The sequence below is a fragment of the Pseudoliparis swirei genome, chromosome 9, assembly GCF_029220125.1.
Source record: "Pseudoliparis swirei isolate HS2019 ecotype Mariana Trench chromosome 9, NWPU_hadal_v1, whole genome shotgun sequence".
NCBI classification, from domain to species: Eukaryota; Metazoa; Chordata; class Actinopteri; order Perciformes; family Liparidae; genus Pseudoliparis; species Pseudoliparis swirei.
Window position 1 is genome coordinate 5,715,669 of NC_079396.1, and position 13,536 is coordinate 5,729,204.

The 13,536-nt window shown below is 44.1% G+C and overlaps 1 protein-coding gene across 2 annotated transcripts in view; it reads left to right on the top strand.

The window, feature by feature from the left end:
• The first annotated feature begins 4,665 nt into the window (after positions 1–4,665).
• ptpn11b (protein tyrosine phosphatase non-receptor type 11b) overlaps positions 4,666–13,536 on the top strand; it is a 33,719-nt gene continuing 24,848 nt past the window's right edge. For both annotated transcript variants that reach the window (XM_056422511.1, XM_056422512.1), the window contains exon 1: positions 4,666–4,763. In XM_056422511.1, coding sequence (XP_056278486.1) covers positions 4,750–4,763 — 14 coding nt within the window. In that variant the 5' untranslated portion in view covers positions 4,666–4,749. The remainder of the gene's footprint in view (positions 4,764–13,536) is intronic.

A 13,536-nucleotide genomic window follows, 5' to 3' on the forward strand; every position in this document is an offset into this window, starting at 1 on the left:
ACGTTCGTTACTTGAGACTGGATTACTGCAACTCCTTATTAGCAGGCTGCTCTAATAAATCTCTTAGGTCTCTCCAGTTGATCCAGAATGCTGCAGCTCGTGTTCTCACTAAAACTAAGAAAAGAGATCACATCACTCCTGCACTAGCTGCTCTGCACTGGCTCCCAGTAAAATCAAGAATCACTTTTAAAATTCTTCTCTTAACCTACAAAGCCTTGATTGGTGATGCTCCATCATATCTTAAGGAGCTTGTCGTACCATATTGCCCCACTAGAGAGCTACGCTCACTAAATGCGGGACTACTTGTAGTTCCTAGAGTCTTAAAAAGTAGAATGGGAGCCAGAGCCTTTAGTTATCAAGCTCCTCTTTTATGGAACCAGCTTCCAATTTCAGTCCGGGAGGCAGACACAGTCACCTCGTTTAAGAGTAGACTTAAGACCTTCCTCTTTGACAGAGCTTATAGTTAGGGCTGAATCAGGTTTGCCCTGGTCCAGCCCCTTGATATGCTGCTATAGGCTTATAGCTGCGGGGGACGTTTTAGGATGCACTGAGTACCTATCTCCTCTTTTTCCTCTCCTTAAGGATGAATTTTCATCTCACAATCACACGTTACTAACTCTGCTTTCTCCCGGAAGTCCTTTTGACTTTACGTCTCATGGGGTCATCGGACCCTATGAGACGGCATAGATCCTATCTGCCTGATGGATCGTCTGGGTCGTGGAATTCCTGCTCATGACTACGCCACTGTCCTGTTGAGACTCCGCCCTCCTCCTCCCCACCGCCATCTGCCTGATGGATCGTGGAGGTCTCCATCGTGGAATATGCCTACTATGAACTATTCATACACTCTGTCATATTCATTGAATGTATTTTAACTCTAAATCTGTCCTTCTGTACACATTACATCTATTGCATCTGTCCATCCTAGGAGAGGGATCCTCCTCTGTTGCTCTCCTCCAGGTTTCTTCCCTTTTTTTCCCCCTGAAGGGTTATTTGGGAGTTTTTCCTGGTCCGATGTGAGGTTTTGGGGCAGGGATGTCTATGTGTACAGATTGTAAAGCACTCCGAGACAAATTTGTAATTTGTGAAATTGGGCTATACAAATAAACTGAATTGAATTGAATTGAATCCCATGTGGGACAAAGTTAATGAGCAGGAAGTAGTTTGATTTTAAGTGTTTTTTGTTGAAACTACACTACCGTTCAAAAGTTTGGGGTCATCCAGACAATTTCGTGTCTTCCATGAAAACTCACTTTTATTTATCAAATGAATTGAAAATTTAATAGAAAATATAGTCAAGACATTGACAAGGTTAGAAATAATGATTAATATTTGAAGTATTAATTTTGTTCTTCAAACTTCAAGCTCAAAGGAAGGCCAGTTGTATAGCTTATATCACCAGCATAACTGTTTTCAGCTGTGCTAACATAATTGCACAAGGGTTTTCTAATCAGATATTAGTCGTCTAAGGTGATTAGCAAACACAATGTACCATTAGAACACTGGAGTGATAGTTGATGGAAATGGGCCTCTATACACCTCTGGAGATATTTCATTAGAAACCAGACGTTTCCACCTAGAATAGTCATTTACCACATTAACAATGTATAGTGTGTATTTTTGATTAATGTTATCTTTATTGAAAAAACAGTGCTTTTCTTTGAAAAATAAAGACATTTCTAAGTGACCCCAAACTTTTGAACGGTAGTGTACATACGGGACACATCGCTGCTCGGGGCTCAGCTATGTTTGATGAGAGATGCTGCGGCAGGAGGAGGAGCTTCAGAGGCAGCCGGAAAAAGATGTCGTTTTTTTTTTATAAACACGCACGTTGGGGAGTTTGCTCAAAGGTCAAAGTGGAGTTATGAATTATGCAATGAACGCAGGGGCCTCTCGGGAGGAAATTTCACCGCAGCTACCAAACCTGAGCCAAACACGGACGCCGGAGTCGGCGGCGACATCATGCGTTGAAGTAGTAATTATGACTTTTCTTTTTTTTTTAGAAAGAAATCCATTTCATGAACTTCTCGGAGAGCTTTTCCAAATCAAATGTTGAGACGGTTACTGCACCAAAGTAAAACAAAGACTCACCCTGGATGCGTTTCACCCCCTCTTCTCGTGTGAGACACAGTTCCTCTCTCACGGCGCTTCATGTCCCCGCGGTAATAAAAGTTATTTCTCTCTGACAAGGCCCCAGCTGTCCAGCTGCGTCGCTCTCAGTATAAGTCCTCTTTGTTTTCACTTTTTCGATTTTTTTTCTTCTTCTTCTTCCAAATGTGGATGGGCCGATTTGCAAGTCTCAAGACAACAACAACAAAAAGAGGTCAAAGGTCAAACGCCAAGAAGGAAGCAGCCACCTCGGGGTAGATGGGACATCCTGGTTTACATTCCCCTGGGTGGGGAAACCAGGCTTTGTGCTCTTGAGTATTTGTGTCCGTCCCCCCCCCCCCCCCCCCCCCAGACTCAACAGGACATCAGTCTGCAGGGGGGACTGATCTTTCATCTAGTTAAAAATAAAACAAAAAAATCAAGGAATTAGTCTAATTTCTGTACGCGGTGAAAATGAGTATATTTACTGCTGTGGCGCCAGCGTCGTCTTTTCAAATAAACGTGTGTGGAACACTTGGATAATATATTCAGAACAATCAAATAAATAAAGTGATGCATTGGAAATACTCGGCCAAACCAAAGTAAAGGTCTCAGCGTCCCCCTCGAGGTGATGTCGCTTCGCTCTGTTCCCAAAAGGCCGCTTCACCTCAAGCAACAGCTTCGGGATTAAATTCATTGCATTATTTCTCCATTGCAGTCAAAGGGGACCATGTTTAATGGCCACAATTACAATGTTTAAGGTCACGACTTCTCGGAATCCCACTCCCGAACACAACAACAACAACACAAACAAACAGCTCGGTTGACCTTATTTTCTCAAACATGTGCAGGAGCCAAAGTGAGCCAATTGGCCCTAAGTTATCTCCTCAAATTGGGGGCCTGTCAGCTCGGCCCTGAAATAGTTTCCCATCGTCCACTCAAAGTGGTATTTCAACCAACCGATAAATAAATGGTAATGACTTTGTTCTTTCGAGTGCCTCAGTCTTGAATCAATCACGCTTAGTCGTAAACACCTAATGTGCACTCAGCGTTCTCCCAATAGTCGGCCACTTCTCACCCTGCTCATCAATGTTCTGCTTTGTATCGATCGGAGACTAATGCCCTCCCCGGTGTGCGCCGCCATTGTTTTTAACTGCTCATGAGGCCCCCCCCCCGAACAATGAACCCTGTACGTTGAAACCTTGACATCCTGCCTGGAGCGCCCTTTCATCTGGCAGAGAGAAAGAAAACGTCTGTACTCTGGCAACAGGAAGCGCCGGCGGAGAGAAGAAACTCCCTCTCCATCATCTCGGCGTTTGGTTTTTGGCGTGCGCGGCTGCAGAGGCGCTCTGGGGTCAAACAGTGGAAAAAGCAAATCCATCGATGTGAAGCCGGTGAGCTCGCAGACAATTGCATAAGCCCATCCATCCCCCAGTAGATTAACCTCCACTGATAACCGCAGGCTGGTGACCTCAATGCTCTCTCTCTCTCTCTCTCTCTCTCTCCACTCTTTCCCACACCACACACAACTCCAGTGCCCGGGAGACTTTCCCAATCATGAGGGTATAACACTGAAGGAGGTATAGAGACCTGCCTTATATTTCAGAGGACAGTAGCAGAGCTTTACAATAGCACAATTACAAGTTATTTAATCTTGCATTAATTGGGAGAATAAAATAAATCAATGGGCAAATTGTGAATGATACTGAGAGACAGCCTTTATTTCTCAGTGTTAACGAGATTATCATAGCAAATACAAAAGAAACGTAATGTTTTTGCAACTATATAATCATAGTTGACTTTGAGCATTAAGCAAAGTCCATTATTCTACGTTGCAGCATGGAGAGCAGCTTACAACGATATGGCTTTGGTATATTTTAGCTCCTTCAATAATTAACAGCCATCCAGTGTAAGGTATGCTATTTAGAGGGTGTGGCCTTGTTTTCGGCCTCAATTGTGATGCAGCCAATCGGAGAGGTGGATTTAACGATCTATCTAAGCATGTGTTTTTTTAAAGGGCTCTTATATTAAAAGTGTATAAGGCCTCTGATATTGACTTAGAAATGTGAGGGACTTTTTCAGTGTTTTTAAAGGTGCATCAAGGTAGCAAGGGTGAGTCTGAACGGGACAGGAAAAGAAGCTTGTCGTGCAAAAATAAAAGTCCAAACGTCGCGTTTGACAATATAGGGAAGAGGCTAAACTGGATAGCCTCGGAATTATTCAAACGTTTGAATATATATATATATATATATATCTATATATATATATACATATAATATATTGTAATCAAAAACTGCATTTAATCATTACTTTCTTGTTTTGTTTACTAATATATTTCTTAAATAAATAAAAAATCGGAAAAAAGAGAGACGGAAGTCGGAATGCATGTACAGGCAATATGAATACAAATATATAAAAAAGAAGGTGACATAAACAAGAATGTCTCATAACGGGCGGTCAAATCTACCTCGTTTAAATGAGCCGAGAGACGAGGCGCTCTTGTTTTGAAGGTGCTAACCGGAAGTCGCGTCGGATTGCTCCGCGTAGCAGCACGCGCACTGTTCAACAGATCGCTCTCTCCTCGCAGCGACTCGGCGGAGGCACACAAAAAACAAAAAAAGGGGAACGTTTGTGGACACTTGACAGCTTTCCGAGACTGCTATGACATCTCGCAGGTAAAGTCGACTTTCTTTGACTTATTTTAAAAACTGTCATGAGTCGCTCTGGTTTATACCGGACGGTCTCTGCTGCGCGCGAGCGGCCGGGAGATTGTGAGAGCTAGAACCGAGCTCGAGCCGCCAGCCAAGAAAACAGGGGGCGCCTCAACTTTGTTCGTGCCGCGGGACCTCCGCGACACACGCACTTGACAACTCGTATCCTACGTTTCTCCCCAAATATACTCTTTATAGCTCGTTCCGTCGTGTTAATTATTTAGTTGGTTAAACACAAAATGTATAACTGTGCAACTGTGGTGGAAACGAAAAAGTGGCAACGTTGAAAGCGTTGATAAATATAACGCTGTGTTTTGGTGCTAGCTGCTGCAAAAGTGAAATAAGAGTGGAATATCAAATCCACGTCAGGCTGTTTTTCATGCTTGTTATATTTATATTTTAGTTTTTACATTTGCTCTGTGTGCGGATGCAACGTTATTCTTTATCAGTGATTTATTCCTGAGCTGTGGTCAAATCAGACTTTTTGTTTTGTTTTTGTTTTTGAAGTTTGCAATGTGAACTCCGACTTGTTTATTATGTTCATGCATCGCACACGTTTTGTGTCTCCCTCCCTAATCTAGTGTAATGGGCTCTTTCTTTTTTCCTGTTTCTCTCTTTGTGTCTCTGCATGCTCCAGTGCAGGGCATTGGCTTATGGCTTCCTGTGAATCAGAGAGAGAGAGAAGGCCATTACGTTAAAGTAAATGTATAATACATTCATAAAAAGCGCACCTAACCCTCCTATTACCTTTGGGGGCAATTTGACCCCATTCAATGTTTGACGTCTCTAAAATGATTGACATCATTATTTTTGCTTCATATTTCATGACTTTTCCAAATGTATTGGGGACAACTGGGAAAACATAAAATTCCCATGATGATATGTTTTCAATGTCCTGTACACAACTCGTACGCATCGGTGTTCTTTGGGGTCAATTTGACTCCAGGCTGTTTTTCACTGTGTAAAACATATAAGAACTAGAATGGGCACTCGGTAGAGCGCATACCTTCGCATATCACAAGATTGGGCATTGAATTATGAACATTTTGGCATTAGTTGCATGCCAATTGGACAAAAATGTATCGTGCTATGGTAAAAAAAAGAGTTAGACCTTTCCATGACCTTGACCTTTGACCCGATTGATCCCAAAATCTAATCAAATGGTCCCCGGATAATAACCAATCATCCCACCAAATTTCATGCGATTCAAGAACATTTTGACCTTTGACCTTGACCTTTGACCCGATCGATCCCAAAATCTAGTCAACTGGTCCCCGGATAATAAACAATCATCCCACCAAATCAATACTTTTTTAGATTTGCGAATAACACGCATACAAATAAATAAATAAATAAATACACGGCGATCAAAACATAACCTTCCGGCATTTTCAATGCGAAGGTAAATATCAACCTTATTATTTATTTCAAAGGGCTGTTTAGGTAGTCAACAAACAAACAAAAAGTGACATGTACCTGACGCTCAAACTTGGGAAACAATATTAATTCTAATCATTTTCTGGAGGTTTTAATTGCTGTGGTCAAAAGAGGTAAAAGATGTTAGTACATTTGAAGGTATAACAGGAAGGTTAAGTAATAACCTTAACCCCCCCCCCCCCCCCCCCCCAACACAGTCCCATGTCTCCACATAATGTATTGTGAATGAAATAAGTTACCGAAGCTTAAAAACAATCACTTAAAAACTATACAATAATAGTATAGTTATAAATGTATAATCTATACATCATTCATCATTGTGTGCATATTCCTCACTCCTACATATTATTAACCACATGCACACCTGGGGACCAGTAATGATTTGTAGGTCTCCCTGAAACATTGACCAGCTGAGCTGAAGGTCTGCTCTGCTGAATACCGTGAACACGAGTGGTAGGCATGCACTGTGTGTCCTCGTAAATATCAGTATTTATCATGATTGATTCACATTAATGTCAGCTTTCCTTCAGGGTTTACACAGGGTTCGTACGGTCATGGAAAACCTGGAATGGTCATGGCATTTTAAAATGGTCATTTCCAGGCCTGGAAAAGTCATGGAAAAAACTTAAATCATAAAAGTTTTGGAAAAGTCATGGAAATGTGTTATAATCACATGTTCATTTACGCCGAGTTTGAAATAATTAATATGTTTTTGAAAGGAAAACACTCAAAATCTAAGCCGGCATACGCTCTCATACTATCTGCGCAATTATAATTTTTTCTCGTTGCAAGTGAACGCACCATAAGTGGAAAGTTCGCTGGCCATAGCAACAGGAGCTCAGGAAGCGGTCGGGATAATGTAATTTGTTTCATTTAAGGTGTATAGTATACTTTGTAATTCTCATTGTTTGAATACTACATTTTCAAAAATGTTCATGTAAACACCGAGAGTTCAGTTTGGTCATGGAAATTTGGTTTAAAGTCCTGGAAATCCATTGGTCAACATGTGTAAGAACCCTGTTTACATGACACAGTAAGCCGATATTAAAGTTAGAGTCCATCAACATGTTTGTTTTGGTTCTTTGGCGCTGCATGTGAACACAGACTTTGGGTGCTTTAGTCGTCGCCAACACGTGCGACGACTGTTCTCCTGGCGCCGATTTTCTGCGCAAGGTGACCTCTGAAACGTTGACTCGAGCCGTCGGCTCGTCTTCTGACCGTTTCACGGCTGTCGTGGACTCGAGAAAGACGCAGTGTCGGCAATTCGGGGAGTTTCTAGTCGATACAAACGGCCTCCCAGGCGATGGGGGTGGAAAAGACCGCAGATGTGTGGCGTAGCGCAGGGCGACTGTTGTGCCCTTTTTGCAGGATGCAAATGGTGAAATATATACGGATGTCGACTGATTGGCTGGGACATAAAGGTGATTTCAAAAGGAAACTTAGGGCAGCAATAATCGGAAAGGAAATTATAGTAGATTAGGTTTTTATTTTAGTTATTTAAGGTATTTGGGTATTATTATTTTACTTTTAATGTAAATGTTGTTTTCTAAGTCTAAGTGTTTTTGTGATAATTGATCATGCTGTACTGCATTTTATGTATTTGTATTGTATTGTAATGTTTTTTTGCCTGGACCCCAGGAAGAATAGTCTCCACTAGACTAATGGGGATCCTTAATAAACTAAACTAAACTACATAAAGGGACCTTTCCATAAACTGGGACAAGGCTATTAAAAGCTACTTCTGTGCTTGCCGTCTTGACCGGATGGGGGGGGGGGGGGGGGCTCTCTGTCTCTCCATGGTGATGACATCATCACTCGGACTCCCCGGTTCGGTGAAGGGTTTTGTGGGTCATCGTGACCGAATGGGCGGTCGGGGGGGGGGGCTGGAGTTTCCCAAATTCGTGCTCATTCCGATTGTTGCCCATTGGTTTGTTTCAACGAGTGAGCGCGGCGATGCGCTCGGTACAGTCAGAGGCACTTCACGTCTCTGTTACAAAACGTTCTCCTCTTTTGGTTTTTAAGAGGAGATTCCCCCCCCCCCCCCACACACACACACACAAATCTGTCACTGCAACTCATTTGGAGCAGCCGAGAGCGAGCGGTGAGTCAGTTGCGTCGATAAGCTAACAGGAAAAAAACAGCCCATGTGGAGGAATAAGATAGCGCCCGCCGACGTTTCCAGGAGCGCTCCGACCCGACTGTTCCTCCAGATATACGTGCTTCTGCATTTTCATTCAGACACGAAACAATGAGGACGGCGCATTCGGAGAATCCACATGCGCACGAGCCTAAAGTGCTTTTTAAAAGGTGTGTGTGTGTGTGTGTGTGTGTGTGATTTGGATGAGAAGGTGTGTGTGATTTGGATGAGAAACCTTGCACCGGGATTGCCTCAGTCAATCGACTGAGCCAATTCCACTGAGCCGACCGCCTCCCTAATGCAGGAAGGGGGTGGTGCTGGGGGGGGGGGGGGTGTTGCGAGTTTTGCACCTCATGTAAATACCATCATCAGCTGGGCTAAAAATATCCGAGACATTACCAAAATCCACACCCCGGGCGCTCGTCTACGACCGATATAGCCCGAGCGCAGGCTTCCACGCCGCATGGCGGCTTCTAAGTATTTCACCTTTTGGTGCACCGAGGCCCAGATGGACGCGCTTTAAATAGCCCACCGGGTCTATAGTGAACGCGAGGCCGTTATGTAAGAGGCCGGAGCGGTGGCTGGATGCACACCGGGCCCCGTCTCCCCTCGACCAGCCCAAAGGCCTCGCATGCGTCTCCCCAGCTGCCTGAGACACTCTGGACGTCTCGGAGGAAAACCCAGCTGGTTGAAATCTCTTTTGTCTCTCTCTCTCTCTCTCTCTCTCTCTCTGAATCACTCTCTCTTTTCTCTGTCTCCCTCACTGCCAAAGAGGCGAGATGCCTGTTGGTTGTCAAAGGGAATCCTATTCTTGGAAAGCCCTGAGTCACGCTGGCTCCTTCAGTCATGATCTGGGGAGGGGAGGGAGGATATGGACGTGGTTCTGTGGGGCGGGCATGCTGTTCCGGCCTGTGTTCAAGACGTCACCCAATGGACAGTGACTTCACAGTACTACACAGAAACCGTTTCAGTTGGATCCAAAAGGCTCCGCACAAACTTGTTCATCGATAGCGGCGCCCCGAACGCTCGCAAAGTCTACATCGCCGGCTCGCAACCACCACGTCGGGTTCTACCGAGACTTTCTTAAGTCCGCGATTATGGAGGACTTAAAATTACTTCAGTATAAATAAATAAATACATGAATAAATATCGAAATAAATAAATAAATGTATAAATAAATAAATACAGGAATAAATAAATAGATGCTTAAATAAATGTATAAATAAATAAATACAGGAATAAATAAATAGATGCTTAAATAAATGCTTAAATGTATGAATAAATAAATACAGGAATGAATAAATATAAGTTATAACTCAACAGAACATCATTAAATAAATATATTTCTACATTACTGTCATTTATTTATTTATTCTTGTATTTATTCATCGATAGCGGCACCCCGAACACTCGCAAAGTCTACATCGCCGGCTCGCAACCACCACGTCGGGTTCTATCGAGACTTTCTTAAGTCCGCGATTATGGAGGACTTAAAATGACTTAATTATAAATAAATAAATAAATACATGAATAAATATAGAAATAAACAAATGCTTAAATAAATGTATAAATACAGGAATAAATAAATAGATGCTTAAATAAATGTTTAAATAAATGCTTAAATAAATGTATGAATTCATAAATAAATACAGGAATGAATAAATCTAAGTTATAACTCAACAGAACATCATTAAATAAATATATTTCTACATTCCTGTCATTTATTTATTTATTCTTGTATTTATTCATGCATTTATTTATTTATTTATACTTAAGTCATTTTAAGTTCTCCATAAGCGATGGCCTAAAAGGTTTATCGTCAAACGGGGGGAACGCATTCCGATCCTGCGCCGTGACGACAAAGACGCCCAGATCCACAGGTAATAGTTTGATAACGGCGAAATCTCTCAAAAAAGTATTTCCGTGTGGAAACTACCGAGCAGCACCGTGCAGCCTGAATTTCTTCAGTGACATTTTGAGAATGCGGGTTTCATAATTTCAAAATAATATGTAATTGTTTGATCTGCCCTTTTTACATTTATTTTCAAAAAAATCTACTAAAAAAAAGTGGTCCAATCAAACTACCTGTCCTCTCAGATAGGTCCGCCTTTGTGGTCGTTGTGAGGTTGTTGGGACGATTACACTGCAGTCTAACACTGCCATGCTTTGGCTCTGCATTGCTATTCCAACTCGTCTGCAAGCTGCAAAATGAATAGCCTCATCATGGCACACTGCTGAATTGTCTGGATTGAGCAGGTGATTTAGCCCTGGTCGGGGCTAACTATTATCCGGTGTAACCACGCCACGATAAAGTGTAATCTCCAGGCACAGGCGGCGCAGCTGTTGCGTTTAGCCTCCGACAAGATAGCGGGGACCTCGCGAGCTGGCCCCGTCCGCCGCAGCCAGAGGGAAAGCTCTGTTCGCTCTCGGATCACAGGGCGAGTGGGCTTTGGAGCTGAGCCACCAGACGGTCGCCAAAGGGTGCGGATGAGGTGGAGGGGCAGGAGGTGAGCGGGGGCCGGCCAGTCTGCCCAGCGGCCCCGTCACATACGTCCGGGGTGTAGGGATGGGTATCGTTTGGGTTTTTTCCGATTCCGGTGCTAAACCGGTACTTTTAAAACGATACCGGTGCCTAAACGGTGCCTGAACCGATACTTTTTTTTTTTTAATGCACAATGAGGACATTAAAAACCTCTTTGGCCAGATTCCCTGTAGAAGCCGTTATCATGGAGCACCGACACACAACGGATATTAGACTGTTAACAAACACAATATATGTTCTCCATGATATGAGGTGATATGTATTGTCATGTGCAGCCCTTATAGGGTTAATCCTGTCACTGTTTTGATGGGCAGAGAACAACCAATCAGAGGTACTGAAGATGACACGTGACAAATAAAGTTTTGCTTCTGACAGCGAGAGTTACACTGAAACAAAGTGACGCCCCCCGGTCTTTATTCCTCCGTCATTATATTCCCGGTAACACCGGGTATACAGCCGGGACCGCTGTACACCAACACATCTGCTAGCAGACTGTCATGCTCGTAGCTAGCGCTAGCTACGAGCTAGCTTAAACATGGTTATAATGGCTAATTTATTATTTCTTGGGCTACTTTTATGAATGCAAGACTTGCAATCAACGTTACGGTACTAATCTGAGTTCAGGCTGCTCGTCATCATCGGTCTCCACGTGTTCAGGGGGACCGGTGACGGCCTCCCCGTCGCGCCCAGCCTGACGCTGGTGTGCTCGACACGGGTTCAGTCACTAGTCACACACGGCGCAGCCTCCGCTGTCAAACTTAAATATGAGAGGCTATCGTAACCTGCTGACAGGGCGGAGTCACCAGAGAAGTTCACAACAATAGTTTTTTTCAATTTCAATCGGCTCAGGCACCGGAAAGAAGCACCGAAATGTGCGTTGCGTTTCGATCCGGGTAATACCGGTTGTATTGGAACCGGTACCATATTGGCACCGGGTTTCGGTACCCAACCCTACCGGGGTGTGGAAATTACGGCACTGACGGGTGCCGGTATCAGGTGCTGGTATCGGGGCCCGCTCGCACTCGTTTAAATCCCAGATTAAAAGGCCCCCCCACACACACACGCTTCTGTCTTCTCTCTTACTGTCTCAGTCTCGCGCTCTATCTAACCCAGGAGCACTTTGACAAGCACCCCCCCCCCCCCACCCCTCTCTCTAGGCCTTACATCTCTATATCTCCCTCCCGCCCCCTCTCTTGTGTAACAGCGCTGGATTACTGAGATCTGAGGCTGCTCAAGTCAGGGAGCTGTTGCTTCGGCTCTGAGCAGAATGGTAAGATAGGGCAGGAAAAGGGTTCCCGTGCAGCTTCAGCCGCATGTTCTTCCCCTCTGTCGACACGCAGCAGGAGGGCGTGCGTTCCTGTCATGGTGGGCGTTTCTTGAGGATGTTTGGTTACAAATGGGCCGGGAGTACTGTGCGCTGTAGTCGTGAAGAAGGCTGAAAGTTATGCACGTTTGCACGCAAAGGCACCCAGGGGGAAGCTGGCCCACCCCCACCGCCCTCGGCTCTGCGTCAACCCGACCAGGTGAGCAGTTGCGCAGCGCTTGCTGTGTGTGTGTGTGTGTGTGTGCGTGAAGCATTGCTCTAGTTAGCGCCCGCTTCCAGCCCGTCTCCCATTGTTTAGAATTTGACGAGTGTCGACGGATTAGTTACGGATTAGCGACATACGGCATTTTTGACCCACCGCTATAATTTTTTTTCTCGGTACGAATCTGGTTCGGATTTAAAGACAATACCACACACAACCTGTCCCACCAGCTGACTCCCATGACCCCAGGAATTTCAATGCGGGCAGTTTGAGATTTATTGTCATAAAATGCACCGCGACTAGTGGAAAAATGTACCCGAAATGCACGATTGTAATAACTTTGTTCCAGTACTGAAAACTGTCCCATAAGGTGGCGTGCGGGTTAGATTCCATGTTAGCATGGCAGGTATATTGGTATCTATATATGGCAACAAGACACAAACAGAGATGCTTTTCGGTCCGTCCACTGAGAACATTTAGTTTTTTTGATGGAGGACTGGCTTGTCACCTCATAGCGAAAGGTTAGACTCGCCTTTACGTAATCCCGGGCTATTGTTGCCGCTCGCTTCGGGGTTAACCCTCTTGTCTCGCTGACATAACACCGGACCTGCGAGACACTTGCGGAAAACCCTGACGGAGTAACCTTATGCCAGGCAAACGAACCAACTCGCCACCTGGCAGCTAAACAAATGGATCCGGTGGCAACCTCAGCCGTCCTGCGAGCAAGGCACTAACTGCTAAACAATTCGAAACTAGAACGGGCACTCGGTAGAGTGCATACCTTCGCCACATTTTGGCATCAGTTGCATGCCAATTGGATAGAAATTGGTAAAAAGATTTTGACCCTTTCATGACCTTGACCTTTGACCCGATCGATCCCAAAATCTAAACAAATGGTCCCCAGATAATAACCAATCATCCCACCAAATTTCATGCGATTCGGTTTAATACTTTTTGAGTTATGCGAGTAACACGCATACAAATAAATAAATAAATACACGGCGATCAAGAAATAACCTTCCGCATTTTCAATGCGAAGGTAATGATAACGTCAGGCGTGATCATATCTATTAGTTTTTTGTTTGTTTTGTGGGC